The 22303-nt window shown below is 41.4% G+C and overlaps 1 protein-coding gene across 1 annotated transcript; it reads left to right on the forward strand.

Moving 5' to 3' along the window:
- Positions 1 to 4517: 4517 nt before the first annotated feature.
- Positions 4518 to 20967, forward strand: LOC123746471 (caspase-1-like). Its single transcript, XM_069318451.1, has 5 exons — positions 4518 to 4614; positions 11002 to 11180; positions 15067 to 15202; positions 15935 to 16087; positions 20741 to 20967. Exons 1-5 carry the CDS (start codon positions 4518 to 4520, stop codon positions 20824 to 20826), a joined length of 651 nt encoding a protein of 216 aa, XP_069174552.1. The 3' UTR covers positions 20827 to 20967.
- The last annotated feature ends 1336 nt before the right edge of the window (positions 20968 to 22303 follow it).

Here is a 22303-nt window from a genome sequence, read left to right on the forward strand (position 1 = left end):
TGTTGAAAATTTAGGGTTTAAAGTGACGGTCCATAATAACTTGACCGTCGCCCGTCAAAGCTGAAATTCAGGACTGTAAGTATCTTTTACACATAATAATGTTCGTTAGACCTTTATTACATAAGCTTTTTAGCCCCAAATCATCTTAACATATTTATTTTTATCATCTTAACATATTGGATTCCATAGATTTATTTACAGTACAGTAATTACATAAATATTGATAACATCGCCACCATGACCTCGATCGTGTTTTGTATTTTAATGCAGTTGAACCCCTCTAGGTTATTGTGGTTTATGCAGTGTGCTTTGTCCTCTAAATGTTGTTTAACATTTACTCCCTCATTAACAAACTGATTCCGCATATAGGAATCAGGAACATAGGAATCTTGTATGCGGAGAGTAGGGACTCTCACTTTCCCCTTCTATCTCATTCACACTTGCCATGTCTGTCCATCTTATTATTATCTTCCGTGCCTCAGTTAGTTGAATACAGTTTCCATCATAAATTTGTTTAGTGCTAAAAATACATGTAGAGCGCAACCTCAATGCAGCGAGCTATATGGAACAAACCCAGCGAGTGAGGGACATATTGCAACCAGAGATGCCTTCAGGAAGCATTTGTGAGAGGGAATATTTTTAAAAACAAGAAAAATACACTGCTTCACCTGTTTCTTTCTTGTAATGTTGCTTCCTTATACAAAAATCACTTAAAATGTGATTAAAGATATATTAGGTGTTAACATTTATGCTTTAAAATTTCCCATGCTCTATGGGCAACATAGAGCATGGGAAATGCTCTATGTTGCCCATAGAAATACTGTATTGATGCAGTACCCCATCAATACCTGTATCTTTTCCATTTTTCTAAGGAGGAGCATTTCTCTCCCATTGGTATATCCTCTGGTATTCTTTCCTGTACTCTTTGTAGGAGCCCACCACCAAAACAATATCACATTCTCATTTGCCCTTCTTTTCTCTGTGTGACCTATGATGCTTTTCTCAGTTTGACCTATAATACTTTTCCCAGTGTGACCTATGAAACTTTTCCCAGTGTGACCTATGATACTTTTCCCAGTGTGACCTATGATACTTTTCAGTGTGACCTATGATACTTTTCCCAGTGTGACCTATGATACTTTTCACAGTGTGACCTATGAAACTTTTCCCAGTGTGACCTATGATACTTTTCTCAGTGTGACCTATGATACTTTTCTCAGTGTGACCTATGATACTTTCAAAGTACAGAACTGTAAATATTACCTCCACCTACTTTGAGTTTCTTCTCTACTGATTAAAATTTTCTAAGGTTCACCTTTAATATTACTGTTGATACGATATTAAGTACACAGATATATACAGTAAAACAAAATATTACTAACACTGTAAATATTGTAAGCATAAAGATAGACTGTACTCCATAAGGTACACTTGGTATCATGTAAATGATGAAAGGTTAGAAATAACTAAATTGATAATGCTTAAGTGTGTATATAATAGAAAAACTGCCAGTGGAATATCTGGAAGTTTGTCTCATGTTAGCGTTATGTGAGATATGACAGAGTCGAATATCAGTAGGAGCCATGAGGAGGATTCGAATCTATGGTCCTTAATCTAACATATCAAGTAAGATGAAAAGGTACATTGTAGCAAAATGTATATCAACATATAAATAATATATAAATTAACAAAGGTGATTACACTAGTGATGATATGTCTTGTATACTAACATTGTGGAAGTTGATAATACAAGTTACAGTTTAAGTTTGAAGCACAAAGTAGGAAACTATGAGGATGAAATTAGATACTTTTCAATTTACTTTTAAATAAGGCATAGACATGTTTTTAATTCATTAGGCAGGGAGTTCCATACACTGGGTCCTATTATTGGCATGGAGAGTTTGCACAGTATTAGTTTGACTCTGGGGACATCAAGGATATATTTATTTATAGTGTGGTACAGAGTTTGCTAGAGTTCTGATAGCAGATTTTTGCTGAGTGATGATGGGCTTGAGGTAGTTTACAATGGTGGAACTCCATACACAGATACCATATGTTAGATAGGATAGATTAGCGCGAGGTATAGTAAGAGGAGAGCAGAGTTTGGAATATAATTTCTGATTTTAGAGAATATACTGTTACGGTGCCCTCTCCTATTTCTTTCGTTTGCCGGCTTAAAGAGTCATATCAGCTCTCCCTACTGATTCTCTGAGGTTCAGGGAGTCTAATGATATATGTGGCGACCAGACCGGCTGCCATTTAATGGAAGGAGGTTATATTATAAGTTGTAAATAAAGGAAAATTGGCGCCCTGTTATAAAATGAAACAGTATCCCCTACGGCAGATATGACCTTTTGGAAGGGAGACAAGCCGATCGCGGATTGGCCGACGTAGGTCGCGGGCGACAAATCAGGGCCCGCCATGACGTCACCGAGTGCCCCGGGCGGCGCCAACGTCAGAGTTGTACTGACCGTGGAAGCGACAGGACGCGCCTCGGTCTGCTCTCAAGGATTGGAGGCTCTGCAAGCCTTGTTCAGTGGATTGAGCTGGCCTTCGCAGCCCATCACAGTTATTGGAGGCCCTGCGCTTCTGGGAAGCCAAAGAGGAACCAAGTTCAGTGAGCAGAGAAGTGCCAAACTTGGAAAATAGTCGGCGACGACGCTGGGCGGCGCCGCTGGCTGGACGTTGAGGTCTGAAGGGTGGGCAGGCAGGCCTAGCTGTGACTGGGGTCACATCCACTGAGAATCTTGGAAGGACGACACCGTGCCTAGGACAAGGAGCAACGCCCTGTGGGAGAGGCCAGTGTGGGGAAAAATAGTGATTAGCTCAGCGCCCATCGATGAACCAGGATTGGGGCAGCTGAATCTCAGGGATTGGAACGGCGACGACGCGAAGGCTTCACGACACCTGAGGACCTGTGGAACGTCCTGGATCGTCGAGGATCGACCCAAGGAAGCGTGGAAATCTCACACCATCGAGGGACAGGCGTCGTGAGCCAGGAGTGTAAGGTAGATCATTTTTCCCTCCCATTACCCCTTGTATGAGTAGGCTAGTTAGGCCACAATATTTACTTGTGTATGTGGCAGCAAGACTTTATTACTTTAATAGTAGAGTAGGCTGCAAAGCAGCTTGTGTCCAGGACTGTCAGAGAGGACAGTGTGTATGGATGGCAGGACAGTGAAGTAGAGGTGCCGACGTGGTGAAGAGGCCCTCCTGTGAGAGTGTGAGACTCCTGTCTTCCTGCCCAGTTGAAGGAGAGTTGGAGGTCGTGGAAGAAGAGGCTGACGATCTCCAGATTCATCATCCATATTCCATATTCATGTATTACTTGCGATTGTGTGTGTGTGTTCATGTAATTTGCATCAGTAAATCCACACATTTTATTACTGTGTTTGAGTGTGCCTCCATTTATGATATTTCTCTATGAGCATACATTTCTGGCTACAAACAATATATAATACACCCACTGAACTGCATTGCTGGGGTGCAGATATAATAACCCAGCTGGCGACCTTGCTAAGAGGAAGATAGAGAAGACAGGCGGGAAAGGAGTTCCTGCAACCTTTTTTTGTCTGGCAGGCAAGACTCAGGGAGGTTATGGTTATAGGTAAGCCTGAGTCTTCCTTCACTCCCCCACGGGTCTAGGCCGGAACTGTTAACAGCAGTTTCCCCGTGTTTGACTGAAGGGCTTCCAGGGTGAATCAGTGGCACCCCTTTGTGGTGGAAGCAAAGACCTGCGGAGGTGGGCATTGTTGGTCCTCTCTTGTGTGACCAAGGAGACTCCGGTGAATCCAGGGAGTCGGAGGGGCTGAGTATTTGGGCCTTTGAGCCCCTAGCAACCGAGTGTTAGCAGAGCCCCGGACCGCCCACCCCCACGTGACAAGAGAACTGGCGACCTTACCAGGATTCGAACCCCAGTAGCCAGGAACTGGGAACCTCGCCAGGAAGCGCGGGTCAAGCTACAGTGTGGCCCAAATTTCAAGACAAGTGTTGCCAGGGTACTAATACAGTGTGGCCAGTGAATTCAGTAGTACTGTTACTCAACCGGCTAAGGGACTGAAACGGTGAAATTAGTGCCTACTAACTTGTCTGTGCTGTCGTGTATGCTCAATGATATAGAGATGGAGGAAGACAAAGTAAAGAAATTTATTGACACAAGGGACGAGAGAATTTTGGAAGAGTGTACCAAGGCCCAGCTCCAACAAGTGGCAAACCACTTTGGGATCAGGTTGAGGACGACTAAGGTAGCGGAGCGAAGGATAGAGATCATGGCACAGCTCACAGCTCGAGAGGAAGCGACGGGAGAGGAGCCATCTCAAGAGGAGCCGTCCCGAGGAGAGCCGTCGCAAGGTGAACCGTCCCGACTAGGGCCTCCCCAAGCGCCTCCCAGTGTGGAGAGAATTCACAGTGAACATGGGAGCAGTGGAAGGTCCAGCTGTAGTAAGAGGAGCCTGCAACTGGAAATAATGAAGATGCAACTGGAAGCCCAGCTGCGACGAGAGGAGAGAGAAGCGCAAATGCAGCGAGAGGAACGTGCGGCTGAGCTGCAGCAAGAGGAACGCGCGGCTGAGCTGCAGCGAGAGGAACGTGCGGCTGAGCTGCAGCGAGAGGAACGTGCGGCTGAGCTGCAGCGAGAGGAGCGAGAAGCTCGGCTGCAGCGGAAGAAGGAGAGAGACAACTGCGACTGGAGGAGATAAGGGCAAAGAAAGAAGTCGAATTGCGTCGCGTTGAACGTGGTCTGCCCTCACTACCTGCACGGCGGGATGACCTCAAGGTAAGGGAACGTGACTTACCTACGTTCGAACCACAAGAAGCTGAGGCGTTCTTCGAACACTTTGAACGGATAGCAACTCTGAAGGAGTGGCCGGAAGATGATTGGGCTGCTCTGGTCCAGGGCAGGTTGACTGGTGAGGCCCGGGAAGCCTATAACATGCTGGACCTAGAGGAGTGCACTAGTTATGACGCGATTAAGAATGCGGTTCTCCATTCATTCCGGCTGACTCCGGAGATGTACCGGAAGCGGTTCAGAGAGTGTACAAGAGCGTCGGGAAAGACTTACGCCGAGACCGCCAGGGATATGGAACGGAAATTCCTACGATGGTTGAAGGCGGAGGAAGCGGAGTCGGTGGATGATGTTAAACGACTGATAGTGATGGAGAAGTTCATGTCTGTGCTCCATCCTGAGTTGCGAGTAAGGGTGAGAGAAGCAGGTATTAAGGACCTGAAGGCTGCAGCGGATCGAGCCGACATGCTGGAGGAGGCACTACATATCAGGAGGGAGGGGCCGCCCAGACACTCGCCTTACCCCAGGTCGGGAGGGAACCTTAGGAGTTCAGGAGGAGCGAGGACGGGTGGGGACTCTCCCAAGAGTAGTGTGCCCGATGAAGTAACGTGGTTCAAGAGCTCAAGAGACGCGGGGAGGAAGCCCCAAGCGGTGAGCAGTGGACCTAACTCGGGAGCAAGTGCTGCAGTCCCGGATACGACGACAGGGAGTCCAAGGAGGACCCAGGGAACGTCTGCAAGTGGTACCGCCAGAGTGACTAGCGAGTGGCCGCCCAGGGGAGGCAGCCGATGCTACAACTGTGGCGTGAGAGGACATTATGCCCGCGAGTGTGAGGAGCACCAAAGGAATGTAGGATTAATGTTGGAAGAGGAGAGAGTGTTTGTTCACACCCCATATCATAGTGGACCCAATGTGAATGGTTGGGAAATGAAGTTGGGTGAACATCCCTTCGTTTTCGGGGCCAACGTGAAGTTTGGAAAGTCAGACCCAGTGGAGGTTGCCGTGCTTCGAGATACGGGTGCTGACATAAGTATGGTGACCAGGAGTATTCTCCCCAAGGAATTTAATGATTCACCTGTGGGAGTGGTGAGGATACGCAGTGTGGGGGAGGAATACAGGTTGCCACTTCACGAAGTACAGCTGATTGCCGACTGCGGAGTCGAGAAAGCTATAGTAGCTGTAGCCCCTAAGTTACCCCTAGAGCATGTGCAGATGGTGCTGGGTAATGACCTCGGAGGAGGCAGGATACAACCCGATTGGGCCAGGAGTGCCTATGTTGCAAGCAGCGGTACAACCCTGCCAGGTGAGGTATCGGTCGTTCCAGATGGTGGTGAGGAAGCCGACTTCGCCAGGGAAAACGTCGCCAGAGACGACGACAACGAGGGCGAGAGTGCAGAGAGGTCGTCGGAGGTTGTGGAAAACCCCGACGGGGACCTCCGACTAAGCCTGATGATGCGTGTGGAGGAGTGGCGAGGAGCAGCTGTACAAACGCCTGGGGCGGTGAGGAGGCTGCAGACCGCACTCCCTCCATACAGAAACGTGAATAAAGTAAGCTCAGTGGATGAGCGAACGGCAGTGAGGGGCAGAGTGGAGGAACCACGACGCAGTGCACCCTATGCCGGCCAGATGAATAGTGGTAGGTGCAAGATGAACCACCGTGGTGAGGTGAGCCACAGGGAGGTGGATGAGCCCAACCACGAACCGAAGAAGACGTCTGCAGGGAAGAGAATCTCATGGAGGAGTGAAGATGTTCGTCGGGAACGAAGGAGCGAGTGGTATAGGAAAGGCAATACGAAGAAAGCAGGGAATAGGTACACCCAGGGTAAGTGCCAGCCTAACCAGAGGGGCATTGGGCCATCGCAAAAGCCTAGTGTGGAAGAGAGGAAGCTGCTGGATGGAGTACAGGTTACAAGTGCCACTGTGAGGAGACAACGCACCTACGGGAGAAGAGGAATCGAGAAGAGAGAAGATTGGCGAAGAGGAGATCATGAGATGAAACATGGAGTACCTGTAGGACGCAGTGGAAATGCAAGACTATCTCGGAGTGCACGACGCGGTGGAGGCGCCGCATGCACTGAATCTTACAGTGGTAACGAGCCGTGGGAGTACACTCGTAGCCACGGAGAGGGGATTTCTTGTAGATGTTCAGGGAACACCCATCACACCCGGTACTATGCGAGGTGGAGATACAATGAGGCAAGTGACTGGCAAAGTGGTATGAGCCACGTCACCAACTGGAGGAGTGACACTTCAGGAACGGAGGGAGCAAGAGTATAGGTTGCCCTCTTGAGTGCTGCTCTTCCGATATGACTCTTATTTTAAGGGGAGGGGTATGTTACGGTGCCCTCTCCTATTTCTTTCGTTTGCCGGCTTAAAGAGTCATATCAGCTCTCCCTACTGATTCTCTGAGGTTCAGGGAGTCTAATGATATATGTGGCGACCAGACCGGCTGCCATTTAATGGAAGGAGGTTATATTATAAGTTGTAAATAAAGGAAAATTGGCGCCCTGTTATAAAATGAAACAGTATCCCCTACGGCAGATATGACCTTTTGGAAGGGAGACAAGCCGATCGCGGATTGGCCGACGTAGGTCGCGGGCGACAAATCAGGGCCCGCCATGACGTCACCGAGTGCCCCGGGCGGCGCCAACGTCAGAGTTGTACTGACCGTGGAAGCGACAGGACGCGCCTCGGTCTGCTCTCAAGGATTGGAGGCTCTGCAAGCCTTGTTCAGTGGATTGAGCTGGCCTTCGCAGCCCATCACAGTTATTGGAGGCCCTGCGCTTCTGGGAAGCCAAAGAGGAACCAAGTTCAGTGAGCAGAGAAGTGCCAAACTTGGAAAATAGTCGGCGACGACGCTGGGCGGCGCCGCTGGCTGGACGTTGAGGTCTGAAGGGTGGGCAGGCAGGCCTAGCTGTGACTGGGGTCACATCCACTGAGAATCTTGGAAGGACGACACCGTGCCTAGGACAAGGAGCAACGCCCTGTGGGAGAGGCCAGTGTGGGGAAAAATAGTGATTAGCTCAGCGCCCATCGATGAACCAGGATTGGGGCAGCTGAATCTCAGGGATTGGAACGGCGACGACGCGAAGGCTTCACGACACCTGAGGACCTGTGGAACGTCCTGGATCGTCGAGGATCGACCCAAGGAAGCGTGGAAATCTCACACCATCGAGGGACAGGCGTCGTGAGCCAGGAGTGTAAGGTAGATCATTTTTCCCTCCCATTACCCCTTGTATGAGTAGGCTAGTTAGGCCACAATATTTACTTGTGTATGTGGCAGCAAGACTTTATTACTTTAATAGTAGAGTAGGCTGCAAAGTAGCTTGTGTCCAGGACTGTCAGAGAGGACAGTGTGTATGGATGGCAGGACAGTGAAGTAGAGGTGCCGACGTGGTGAAGAGGCCCTCCTGTGAGAGTGTGAGACTCCTGTCTTCCTGCCCAGTTGAAGGAGAGTTGGAGGTCGTGGAAGAAGAGGCTGACGATCTCCAGATTCATCATCCATATTCCATATTCATGTATTACTTGCGATTGTGTGTGTGTGTTCATGTAATTTGCATCAGTAAATCCACACATTTTATTACTGTGTTTGAGTGTGCCTCCATTTATGATATTTCTCTATGAGCATACATTTCTGGCTACAAACAATATATAATACACCCACTGAACTGCATTGCTGGGGTGCAGATATAATAACCCAGCTGGCGACCTTGCTAAGAGGAAGATAGAGAAGACAGGCGGGAAAGGAGTTCCTGCAACCTTTTTTTGTCTGGCAGGCAAGACTCAGGGTGGTTATGGTTATAGGTAAGCCTGAGTCTTCCTTCACTCCCCCACGGGTCTAGGCCGGAACTGTTAACAGCAGTTTCCCCGTGTTTGACTGAAGGGCTTCCAGGGTGAATCAGTGGCACCCCTTTGTGGTGGAAGCAAAGACCTGCGGAGGTGGGCATTGTTGGTCCTCTCTTGTGTGACCAAGGAGACTCCGGTGAATCCAGGGAGTCGGAGGGGCTGAGTATTTGGGCCTTTGAGCCCCTAGCAACCGAGTGTTAGCAGAGCCCCGGACCGCCCACCCCCACGTGACAATACCAATTTTTCTGAGACTTTTTTGGATATGTGTTGTATGTAGGTGCTGAAGTTCAGTCTCTTGTGTATTTATAGGCCAAGGAACTTTCCCTCGATTTATTGCTGGTGTTAACATTCTCTATCTGATGTTAAATTTGATTTGAAGATTTATTACGAAGTTTAGTTTAGTTCATTGATTATGCACCCCATACCCATCTTGTGGGCGGTAGTGGAAAGGGTTACAGAGGCACATAATGGGCTCAGGGACTGAACCCCACAATTCATTTAGTTACAATCTTGATGAGCTAGTTATAAAATTCAATATAAGTCGTCACATCAACAATGGGATCGAGATCGACCACAAGTACAGTTTCTAAATTAAGCAACTGACATATGTGGAAAGCTAGTGTCGCAATTGATATGTTTGTCCTGACACTGCCCCCCCCCCCCATCCAGTGGGCAGCGGTGGATAGGTTACAATCACTTAGTTACTACCTACGGTTAGCAAACTGGGGATATTTGGCTAAAATTTCTGGTAGCAGATCATTTTGAATGAAATATTGACACATCGTTGGAACATTGGTTATAGAATTGTCTCTAAATTCACGTATCTTTTCGCACTCCGTCACATAGTGACGGAGGGTGTGCGAATAATTTTGTTGACACAGCTTACATTTGGTCAGGTCTGCATCGGCAGATAATGAAAATTCCCAGAGATACTTGTAACCGAGTCTAAGCCGAGCAGTAGTAACATCTAGAAGTCTGCTAATTTTATTGGATGATCCATAAATGTGTGGCTCCTCTTGCATGATAGTATGATGATAGATGGAATTACTGGATGGAATGATGGAATTATTACAAAATAAAATATATTTGGTCTTTTCTATGTTATGCAAGTTTGTTGATTGCCAACCATGAGTGGACTTTTTTAATTCATTATTTACAATATTATTTAGTGTCTGGGGGTTGGGGTCAGAAAAATTGAAGGTAGTATCGTCAGCAAATAGTATAGGTTTAAGAATGTTAGAAACATTTGGCAAATTATTGATGTACATAAGAAATAGGAGAGGTCCTAGGATGCTGCCCTGCGGCACTCCTGCTGTCATTGGTAGAGTGGGGGAGGAACGAATATAGTTCAGAGCAAGGCTTCAGATACCATACTCAGTTTATATTCATATTCAGTTTGCATCATACCATTGATGCAGTTTAAGTAAGATGTAGTTATGGTTTACAGTATCAAAGGCTTTTATCAGGTAAATGAAGAGGCCAACTGGGAATCAATTTGTTGTATTTTTTGCCACTCTTTGAGCATTGGACAGTGTGTTAATAGATGATGGTGATTTTAAATAGATTTTGAATAGGTGATCTAAAAATAGATGATTTTAAAAGATGTAAGAAATGAAAGAATAAAATTTGAGATGATAAAAGCAATTGTTTGAGGAGAATAAAAGAAAAATTTATAGTGATACTGAAGCAAGAGACTTTAACCAGATAAATCTTTATACTGTATTAACAGTTTAAAGGCAAGGAGACAGTGGGGAGCATCTAAGTCCATCACTAACAGAAAACACTTGCTGTAAGATGAGAAAACAACCTTCGCTTAATGCGCATGATACCTAAGCATGTTTGAGATGCTTATAATATATAAACCCATTCAGAGATCGAGTAACACATGCTTTAAGTTGAGAACAAATGGTAAAAAATAGCCCAAACAACAGCTGATAAGGTAAGCCAGTGATTACTGAAATTGGGACTTTTCAGTATAGTCCAACTCGCAAATCATCAGAAACCAATACTCTATTATGTCAGAAAATTAGCTCTCTTGTGGCTAACTATTCAGTATGCCCCTTAAGGAGCAGGGAGATTTGTAGAGGTACCTATCTCTGTGGATTAACAGATCCACCATGAGCTTGATATGTTAAGCATGTTTACGAATTGCCAGTGAGTTAAACACAAACTACCGAGGTTTGCTCAGAAATTAGTATTCGTTAGACTTAACGCTCTAACTTTCAACGGACTTGATATACATGTTTCTCTTGACGAGGTCGGAAGTATAATATATATATTTTTATTATTTTTAACTTAATTATCTGAGTTTAAACTTCCAATATTTAATGCTGATGATCTAATGAAATTTATTTTTACACTCCTATTTTCAGTGGCTTTCGGTACTGATCACACAGATTGTGATATGCTAGCTGTGGTGTTCATGTCACACGGGGAACAAGATATCTTGTGGTGTAGGGATGGCCACATAAAAGCCGAGTATCTTTTTGAGAGCTTTCAAAGCGATCAATGTAAATCTCTCGCTGGAAAACCAAAGTTGTTCTTCATACAGGTAAGACTGTCATGTATAAAGCATGCTTAAATACTTAACATTAACCTAAATAATTAACAGCATGCTTATATAATTAATATTAACTCACAATGACCATAAATTTGTCCCACGTAAGTGGGGGAAATTTTCTGACTGTCCTGGACTGTTATGAAATTGACTTGATGATGGCTCACGGTGTTCTGAAATGTACCTTTTTCATTGTGTGTATTTGTTCTAGCTATGTTATTGGAATTTTTATTTTAATACTTAAATATCTATGCATTTTAATATAATAATAATATTAACAATGACAATAACAATAATAATGATAATAATAATAATAATAATAATAATAATAATAATAATAATAATAATAACATAATAATATTAATAATAATAAGAATAAGATTAAGAATAAGAATAATATTTATTTATTTACAAGGTACAATGGGTTGGTGAGATTACATAAGATTGGTATTTTTACATTCATGCAAAGCCATTAATGGTGCATGAGTTAGTTTTTTAAACTTTGTTCAATGTTAACAAATCTTTTTTGACTAGTTGTATATGAAAAGGGCTGCAATTGTTCCAAGCTTCAGAACTGCAGCCTAAATCGAGAGGGAGATTGTTTTTCAACGAATATTACACATTTTCAGTAAGTTACTTCAACCACACGTTTCAGATATAACCATTCTATGACACTTTTCTGACACATTAGCATATAATAAAGGATCTGTTGTCGCTGATTTTCCAAAATATGTTTAGTTTTACTAATACAAATAGTCAAAGTTCCCCCCCCCCTAAAAAAAATGCAAATATATCATGTTTATTGCTATTATAAAATCAATAAATGAAGTTAGGAAAAAACGCTGGCATCAGATTTTAGAGATATAAACTTTACATATAAGGTGTATGTTTCATGTAAATGTAATAAAAATGAAAGAGTAGCAACTCCGTTTATTTTATTTGATAAGTAAATCATTAAAAGTTAAAGTCTAAGGTACTGCCATCTGTCACTGAGGTTGACATCAACCAATTTCCTCCAAAATTGGCACCCTTTCAAATAAGCTTACGTGCAGTCAGGTGATTAATTTTCATGCAAATCGTCCGATAAACAAATAAGAAAAATAACATTAATTTTTTTTTTACTTAATTTTTTTATAAAACTAATTTTTTTAATATACGCTATTGTGATAACTGAGAGTCATAGACATGATGTCAGTTGACACGTGTTTGATGTTAATTTTTGAAAATTATGGAAAATTTTTGACACAATATTTTTTTTCTCCCTTCTATTTACGCTACGATGCTGAGACTTGGACCAAATGACTCACTTTTCATATACAATTCGTCAAAAAAGTTTGATTGAAATCGAACTAGTTTTCATTAATTGCATATTTGGAACTGATGCCTCCTTAACACGCATAGCGTTTCGGGGCAGGTCCTTAAGCTAACATATCAGGTAAGATGAAAAGGTACATTGTAGCAAAATGTATATAAACATATAACTACAATATAAATTGACAGAGGTGATTACATCACCATATACAGTATGTCTTAAGTACTAATATTAGGGAAGTGGGTAGTACAATATATGGTGAAAGTTTTAGGCACAAGGAAAGATACCATGAGGATGAAATTAAGTACTTTTTGGTTTTACTTTTGAATAAGGCATAAGTTGGACAAATTTTTAATTCATTATTGAGTGAGTTCCATAGACTGGGTCTTTTTATTTGCATTGAGGATTTGCATAGATATAGCCTGACTCTGAGGATAACAAAGACATATTTATTTCTGATGTGGCGCTCATGGTTTCTATTACACCTGTCAAGGAAAAGTTTCAGATCAAGATTAGCATTTAGGATCAAAGTTTGCTTCATGTATATATCACATGAGAAGGTGTGGAGTGAGTGTATGGCTAGCATGTTAAGGTATTAACATGTTTAGCATGTTAAGGTATTAACATGTTTAGCATGTTAATTTCTCTGAGCTTTAGTAGTTGTCAGGGAAAGTCGAAAATTCTAGTTTGGCAAACTGGAAACTTCTGGAAACTTTACTTATTAAGACTACTCAATAGCTTGGTCGTTAGATCTTCGGCCTCACAGGCGTGGGGTCCATGGTTCGAGTTTATTAGAGCCCAAGTGAATGGAATAAGATGATTGATTGATGAAGATTAAGCCACACAAAAGGTGGCACGGCCATGAATAGCCCGTAAGTGGTGGCCCTTTTGAGCCATTACCAGTATCAAGAGCTAATACTGGAGATCTGAGGAGGTGCGACTGCACCCTGCGTGACGGGAGATGTCTCCCCCAATAAGATGAGGCACTGTTTGGGTTATATATGGTCCACACGCCGGCGAGTTCACCTTCATCAGTAAATTATGGCCAATCCTCTACAGAATTATCACAGTGACAAAATACAACTTCACTTCCAGCATCAGACTGGCAGGCGGTGTTTAACACCACCGCCAGTAACAGGTGATAGCCTGTTATAACACAGGCTTCAGTTACATCAAGAATTAACAGACTGACATTACTTCTATCTCGTAACTCAACTCACGTTGCTCACGTGGCCCCACAAAGTGAGGTGATTCGATGAAATATCTATGCCCAAGCTTTCCATCAAATGCTGTTGGCTAGTTGGGAATATAGCCTCGGCTTCCAATGACCTTAGTACAGTCACGGTAGTCGAGTTGTTAAGGAACCAGGTACGCCATGGTGCATAGTGCTCTTGGCTGTCTGGGTTCGAACCCTTCTGGGGTATGGAGTTTTCAGTTGCATATTGGCTTGAGGACGATTCAAGCTAACATATGTTGTTGAATATGACCGAAAGGGTAAGATTAATGACTCTAACCCGAATCTTCTCAATATTTCTGATGTTTTTCTTCACTGTCGAGGGTAGATGAAAAATTAATTCTCCAAAATTTAATTTCACACTTTATTTATGGTCTGACGCCTCGAACCGTTTTGCAAGACACTTCTTACATTTTCAATAACAATTTTACATATTCTGCCAATGCTAATATTCGCTTGTGGTGAGGTAATACAGGACATGATTGAGATGTATAAGTGAATCAATGGGTACATCATTGCGTGTTTTATCTTCTTGCTTCTGTGTTGGTTCAGGGTCTTGAAGTGGGTAGAATGTTCTTATTGGCTTTTGATTGCTGGTTTTGACTTTTTGATGTGTAGGGCCTCGCTGGTGTCATGTCTCCTGTTGTCATTGTATCTGTCGATAATTTTTGTGTTGCTTGTTAAGATCTCTTGTGATGGTCTGGTTGTGTGTGGAGGTTATATGCTCCTTGATGGAGCCCTGTTGCTTATGTATTGTTAATCGCCTAGAGAATGACGTTGTTGTATTGCCTATATACTGAGATCTTTGTGGCTGACAGTCCCCAAGTGGGCAGGTGAAGGCATAGACGACGTTGGTTTCTTTCAAGGCATTCTCTTTGATCAACAGCCAATAAACACATATTTACATTCTACTCACTTCAAGACCCCGAAACAACAGACCACTGTTTAATTAATATATATGTATGAAATACAAACAGACCACTGTTTAATTCCCTTTGACTCTCAATACTATTTGTTGTGTATTCACTTAACCCTGCGGTATTTTTTTCCCTAATATACTGTGCCCTGAACAGTTCATTCCCTTTGTATTAATTTACTGTCACTTTCCATTACATCGTCTGACCTTATCAATCCTGAAATTGTACACTTTCCGCCACCATTACCAACTTCTTTACATGTATACACTTTCTGTTTCATGTGACTGCCAGAATGTCAGAACGGACAAGTTCTGTATAATATAGACTGCAGATATGTAGAGAGCTACGAACATATTTTAAATATAAATTTTCTCGTAAATTCTTCATTATTCATATCTTTGACATGATGTTTTGCAGGCATGTCGTGGAGAGCGTCTGGACACTGGCGTGACACTGGAACGCTCTCGACCTACTGATGAGACTGACTGCGGTTACTTGTCCTACAGAATTCCGGTAGCGGCTGATTTCCTAATCTGCTGGTCCACCATACCAGGTATCGTATGTATAATTGTACAGAACAGTTATCCCTGAGGTCATGAGAGCTTTGTACCTAGATGCCTTTAATATATCCAAAATATATAATGTGTGATACACTAGCCAATATGCTGTTGGGCAGTGTGTGAGAGAGTGTGTGTGAAAACAGTGGAAGTTGGGTTTGAACCAGGTGCCAGGAAGGAGGCCTGGCTACTGGTTCTTAACTGTTTGCCTTTGTTCACACGGCAATAATTGGGGACCTGGTGTAAACAGATCTCTGGATTGTGGTCCATTGAAAACTGATAGGTTAAAGGTTAAGATGAACCATGAGAGGGAAGAGCTGTTAGCCTGTTAACAGGAGTCATAAATTTTCTGCACATGTTCCCTCGTGTATAAAAACTAAAACATAATAAATATTTTCTGACACTCAAGAGGCAGCTCTTCCCTTCAGTTGTCTATGATAATTGAATAAATGCATGATATCAGTTAGCGGGTGCTCTGTGCTTAGAAAGGTGAGCATACTGGAAGACAGTAAGAATGAGACAAAAGGGAGTTTAAAATGGAACCTAAGAATAAGATTTAAGGATAAAGTGAGAAAGAATGTGGCTATAAATAATGGGAAATTGTGTATAAAGATAAGAAAACTTAGCCAAGCTTCTCAAATTACCGGGAAAATGTTTGTGAGGAGCACTTCATTAGGCCTATTCTATGAATGTGAATTTAACTTTTCTCAAACTATGATTAATTTCAGGTCATTATTCGTGGCGCAACATCTCTAGTGGTTACTGGTTCATACAGTCGTTGGTTCATGTCTTGGGCAAGGAATACACCTATGAAGATTTGCTGTCCATGATGATAAATGTCAATAGATATATGATTATTAACTACGAATCCCACTGCCCTTGTGAGTATTTCCTTTAAATTGAGTATATACGCTGGAATAGGAATATGCCTAATTAATTTATACCAATTTATGATTTATAGCAATTTTCCATAAGAATACGGTAATTATCTATACAACAGTCAAATAAAAATCAATATGTGGTTTGATGCAGGTAAAGGTTAAATTTCTGAGCGTAGGCCACTCCATAATTTCCTCAAGTAAGCTTCAACCTCCCCAGGACATCGTGGAAGCCCAATTGAGAGTCAAACCTTCTTCCAACACCAGTTTAGCAGGAATCTTTCCTAAACACCCTTGCTCTAGCCTTATAGAAAATTCCATTAGGTTCCTTACTCATCTTTAAGGATGAGTAAGGATCTTGGCCGAGCTTGCCAACTGTTGAACACTTTTATAATACTTTCTTTGTAATTTTTCTTAACTACAAAATTTTCTTTGTATGTTCCTAAAATTTGTATTAGCTAATTATCTAATACAAAAGCAGTTTTACATTTGCATTATAGCTAAATGTCATTTGATGTATGTACATAGCCACATAGGCAAAATATAAAAATTTTGATTGCTAAACATGTTTCATATGCAGTGAATGTTATATGATAAACATATTTTACAATCGCTACCAGACATCTTGAGATGATTACGGGGCTTAGCGTCCCAGCGGCCCGGTCCTTGACCCATCCTCCTTTTTGTTACAACCCTCCCCCCCCAGGAAGCAGCCTGTAGCAGCTGTCTAATTCCCAGGTACCTATTTACTGATATGTGAACAGTAGCATCAGGGTGAAAGAAACTCTGCCCATTTGTTATCGAACCCGGAACCTCAGGACTACGAATGTGAAGCGCTGTCCACTCAGCTGTCAGGCCCCTTGATTTGTCAAAGACATGATTTGTCTTTTTGAAAGATATCATACTGCAGAATCTTTATAGGAGACTGAATATAGATAGGTCAATAAAAAACTTTATTAAATCTCTTGTGAGGTAGCAAATTAATGGTCACATAATTAAAGATATTTAGGGATTCATGAAAGACCTACGTGAGCTAAAAATGAACCAGTGTCATTATAAACTTTAGCAACGGTTGTGAGTCCAACCTTGTTATACCTTATAGTAAGTTGAGGAACAGCAGCTGCCTGTTCTGGACAGAAATCTTCACAATTTGAGAATGTAATGTTTTTTAAATACAGAGCAATTAGTCATATTCATGAGGAAATCTTCCCATTCAGTCTTTGTATAGGAGCAGTTCTAATCTTTTCAGTTATCGATAGATTGTGTCCGGATGGTATCATACCAGCCCTTGTATAAGGTACTGTACTAATATGATTGTCAGTACAATACAGTATTTGATATTCCTTAGATTGTTATGTTGATCAGTTTGTGTTCCCAAGTGATCACGATGACACCAATCAAAATAATTATATTTTGATCAGAATGGTTTTCATATTAGGAAATATAACTGATTTTAAAAAGACTTTTCTCCTGTACTCATATTGATGACTTTATTTTTCACTTTACTTTAAATTTCTTTCATCCTAAACCTGCTTCCAACACTATTGAGCACACTGAGCTCTGCCCTCTCTCCATATCTTAACTCAAAACTCTAACTAATACCTTTCGTCTCTCTACATTAAACTCGCCTTTCGACAAATTAACACTCTTCGTAGCACTCTAGTTCACACTGCTCCTCCTGCTTCTAATGCTGCTGGTGTGTACTCTATTTTCTGTTCGTCTTGTTCTCTCCAATACTTTGGTGAAACGTACACTAAATTACAGACTTAAGGAACACAAAAGAAGTGTTAAGTCTGCAGACACGAACAATTCTTTCTTCTGTCATGTTAGGGATTCTAATCATCCTATTGATTGAGCTTCCTCTAAAATAATCTTTCCTCCCTCTACTCTACACAGACACCGTCTTGTCGAATTGGCTCTAATACACAGCCCACCCAACATGAACCTGAGTCCTGGCTTTGTTGCTGTTATTACAACAAAGCCCTTGTTACAATTACAATTTGTTGCTTTGTTGCTATTATTACACCTAATCTTCCGTATCATTTACCTTGCTCTTATCTTCTAAGATTTCCACCTCCTCACCTATCTCTTGCCTACTTACTGCCCTTGCCTCCCTCATCTTAAGAGGTCCCGACCTCTCCGTAGGGTGCAATCGCACCTCCACAGATCTCCAGTATCAGCTATTGATACTGGCTCCAAACGGCCACCACTTACAAGCTATTCATGCCCATACCATCTTTTGGGTGGCTTAATCTTCATCAATCAATCTCGTCTAATCACTATCGACTTCATAATGGTCCAGGACGGACCGAAACGTCGTCATTTCTGTTAATAATAATAATAATAATAATAATAATAAAAATATTTTATTTAGGAAAAGTACATACATAGATTCAGTTACAAACATTCTGATCGATTTATAGATAGAGGTAGTACATACAATACCTAAAGCCACTAGTACGCATAGCGTTTCGGGCAAGGTGAGGTGGGGGAAAAACACTTAGACTAAAACTTAATTGCTTAAAGTATAAATTGCGCTGAAAAAAAATATAAAATAAAAGATAAAAAGGGGGGAACATGGTAGAAAATAGTCAATATACAAGTTGGTCAACAAACAGCATTTTTTAAAAATAGTACGACATGGGTTGACATTTAGCGGTAAGGTAGGTTACATGGAGTTAATTAGGTAGTACTTAGTTTTCATCTTAAACTGGTTGAGAGAGGTACAGCCTTTGACATGATTGGGAAGGTCATTCCACATCCTGGGTCCCTTGATTTGTAGAGCATTTCTAGTTTGATTAAGTCGTACTCTTAGAATATCAAATAGGTATTTGTTTCTGGTGTGGTGCCCATGGGTTCTGTTACAACCTTCTAAGAAGCTTTTAAGCTCAGGATTGACATTACAATTCAGAGTTTGAAATATATAGAGTACACATGAGAAGATGTGCAGTGACTTAATATTTAACATATTCAGAGATTTGAGTAAAGGTACCGAGTGCTATACTGCTGCCGAGCATCAGAAACAAATACCTATTTGATATTCTAAGAGTACGACTTAATCAAACTAGAAATGCTTTACAAATCAAGGGACCCAGAATGTGGAATGACCTTCCCAATTATGTCAAAGACTGTACCTCTTCCAACAAGTCAAAGATAAAAATTAAGTACTACCCAATTAACACCATGTAACCTACCTCACCCCTAAATGTCAACCAAGTCTACTATTTTAAACAATGCAGTTTGTTGACCAAATTGTATATTTGCTATTTTTCTGCCATGTCCCCCCCTTTGTTATTTTTTTTATTTTCTCAACACAATTTATACTTTAATCTCAATTAGTATTAAGTTTTAGTCGTAGTGTTCATCCTGCCCGAAACGCTTTGCGTAATAGTGACTTTAGGCATTGTATGTACTTGCTCTATCTATAAATCCTTCAATGTATTGTATCTCACCTGGTAGGTATGTACTTACCTGAATAAGTATTTGTTTTGATTTGATTACATAATAAATTATAATCTGCAGCTGAAAATTCACATAGGTATGCCAGAGGATGTTTATAGAATTTGGGCAATATAGATGTGCCCAAATTCTCTATTTGGACACGATCTCAAAAACTATTTGCCACCCCCGCCCTAGGCCAACTATTAACCTTCCCCAGAGTGCAACCCCACAACAATTACCTAACTCCTTGGAACCTATTTTACTTCTAGAGTGAGTAGTTTTATCAGGTGAAAGGAAACGTGGCCAAATTTATTCTGTCTTGTCTAGGAATTGAACCCTGGTCCCTTGGTTCTGAGTCGAGAAAATAGACCACTGTGCTAGAGGTCTGTGCAAGGAGTTGATACTTGCAAACTTCCAAATTGCGTTTAATGAAATATATGAAATGGGAAACATTAGTGAAACTATTAATGACATTCAAGACAGAAATTCGAATATACAGTAGTTGTGTTCTGTCCATATCTAAAAATAAAAAAAAACTTCAACAATATTGGAAAGGTATAGTCATGCTTCAAATGACTTCCAAACATTAAAAGGCAGGAGCAATGATTTGATTTTTCAAACACATACAAATTCACAACAAGAATCGACAACGTTGTCACGGAGTTGACAACGTTGTCCTTATCAACTCATTGCCGTATGGTATTGTCGACATATACAATATCATATACATATACAATATCATATACATATACAATATATATACACATATACTATACACACGACCTAATCCCCTTTCAAAATTTGATGTTTTCATAATTTCTTCCCCTCACTACAGGCAAACTTTAATTAATAAAACAATGAAGTTTATAATTATAAACTATATTAATAATTATACAATTTCTCACAATAACTGAAAAAATGTTTTATGATATAAAAATAGTGTTTTATCATTTTATGCACAGGTTGGAAAGGGACCTAAATACAGTGCAAAGTTTTAGGGATAATGTGACTGCCGGATTAACGTAAAATAACATTTGAAATATGACATTATATTTATCAAAGGTATTTTAATATTTAAAGGGAAAATTTAAAGTGAAAGCATCATCTTGCTTCCTAATTGTTAATTCTGCAAATCACATCAGATTGTGTTGATTCATTGTATTTCTTTTATTTTAAAACAATGTGTAATTATTTTATTTACGTTTATTTCTGCAGCTAATCACCACATGCATGGAATGAAACAGACAGCCAGTATTGTCGCTACTCTGATGCGCAAGGTATACCTTACACCTAAATACTGACAACATGATGAGTGAAGAAACTCAACATGATCAGTCAGGCTTGCACTGGAGGCACCAATAACCTTGTAAGAACACGTTCAAATTTCTGAACGTGCAGATCCTCATGTATCCTTGTTGTCTGAGATAGATAAGTTCTTGTGTTGGCCAGTAAAACTCAAGAAGAACCCTGTAAATTCTCTAGAGAAAGGAAAGCAAAAGAAAACAAGCCACTGTGGAACTTCCATCGGAGTTCGATGATGTCCCACTAGAATAGCCAGTCAAGTGGGACATCAATTAGTCTGTAAAGTCTGGCTAATAACAAGGCAAAGTCTACATTACTGTAAAACTGTATTTATATCCAGTATTGTTGCTAATTGCTCAGTGAAAATTATACTTTTAAATAAACAAATTAAGTTGTGTAAATTAGTGTGTTCTTCTGGTAGTGAGTGTTCTTCAAGGATAAATCTAAGCATTAAATTTGAATAATTGTCTTTAATAATATCTAATATAATTGTTGTAAATTATTTTGTTAGCTGACAAGTTTAACACCAGTGAACAAAGAAGTTTTGCAGGTATCTTGTAGAGTTTGTTTTATTTTCATACAAATGAACCTTATCAGGTAAATGTCTTTCATTGCCATGAGTGATAACATTATCATGTAGAAAAGTCTCATTACCGTGACTGAAGAAATTAGGTTAGAACATTTTAGGAACGTGACCCCCTCTTGTTGAGCTATTAGCATGCTTTTACCTCTTAGTATGACTAACAGATGACTTGATTTATGCATTTATTACTGATTTCAGATAAATCTGTGGACAATATATCTACTTTTCGTAACCTTAATAACCATAAAAAAACAGATTAGTGTGCTGTATTCATAAAAAAAATTATGTTAAGGTATGTACATTGTGCCAGTGATTGTACATTGGGTGGCTTGATACGAGTGGATTTAAAAAGAAGGCACCAAGCCGGGGAGACTATGTAGCACCATCAAAGTTGCAGGATATTCAAACAGCGCTAAATGTCACCAAGGATGCCAATACGAGAACAAAAGCGCATAAGGCGAGCGATATCAAAGGTATCTGCCCACCAAGGACTCTAATGAGGAAGACCACGAATTTGCAGCAGTCGCGGCCTTACGTTTGTGTGGTTTCTCCTCACCTCGGGGAGCTGCTAAGCCAAACGAGAGTGACGAGCGTAGTTCCACCCGTTGAGGAAAGGGAGGGGGCGGGATGGGGGTGATCAGCTGTAGTGCTTTGGCTTAGTCCCGCTAGTGGAACTAGGCAAGCAGTATAACCCGTCCTCAACTCAAGTACATTACATCCAGCGGTCGACCCCACAGACGCATATATCAAATGAACAAATCCACAAGGACAGTGATGAGAATTCGAACTTACGCCGGGATGATCCCAGACGCTGCATCAGTCGATTGTGCCACGACATGGTAAAAGGGCGGGCGTAAGTTGGAAACCTCGTCACGGCCCTTGTGGATTTGGTC

Source organism: Procambarus clarkii, chromosome 90 (genome assembly GCF_040958095.1).
Source record: "Procambarus clarkii isolate CNS0578487 chromosome 90, FALCON_Pclarkii_2.0, whole genome shotgun sequence".
Classification (NCBI taxonomy): Eukaryota; Metazoa; Arthropoda; class Malacostraca; order Decapoda; family Cambaridae; genus Procambarus; species Procambarus clarkii.

Excerpts from the sequence above, each read along its gene's own strand:
- LOC123746471 (XM_069318451.1), top strand. The coding sequence starts at position 4,518 with ATGCAGCGAGAGGAACGTGCGGCTGAGCTGCAGCAAGAGGAACGCGCG. Across the intron at positions 4,615-11,001 it reads TGAGCTGCAGCGAGAGGAAC|TGGCTTTCGGTACTGATCAC; the intron begins GTGCGGCTGAGC and ends TCCTATTTTCAG. Across the intron at positions 11,181-15,066 it reads CAAAGTTGTTCTTCATACAG|GCATGTCGTGGAGAGCGTCT; the intron begins GTAAGACTGTCA and ends GATGTTTTGCAG.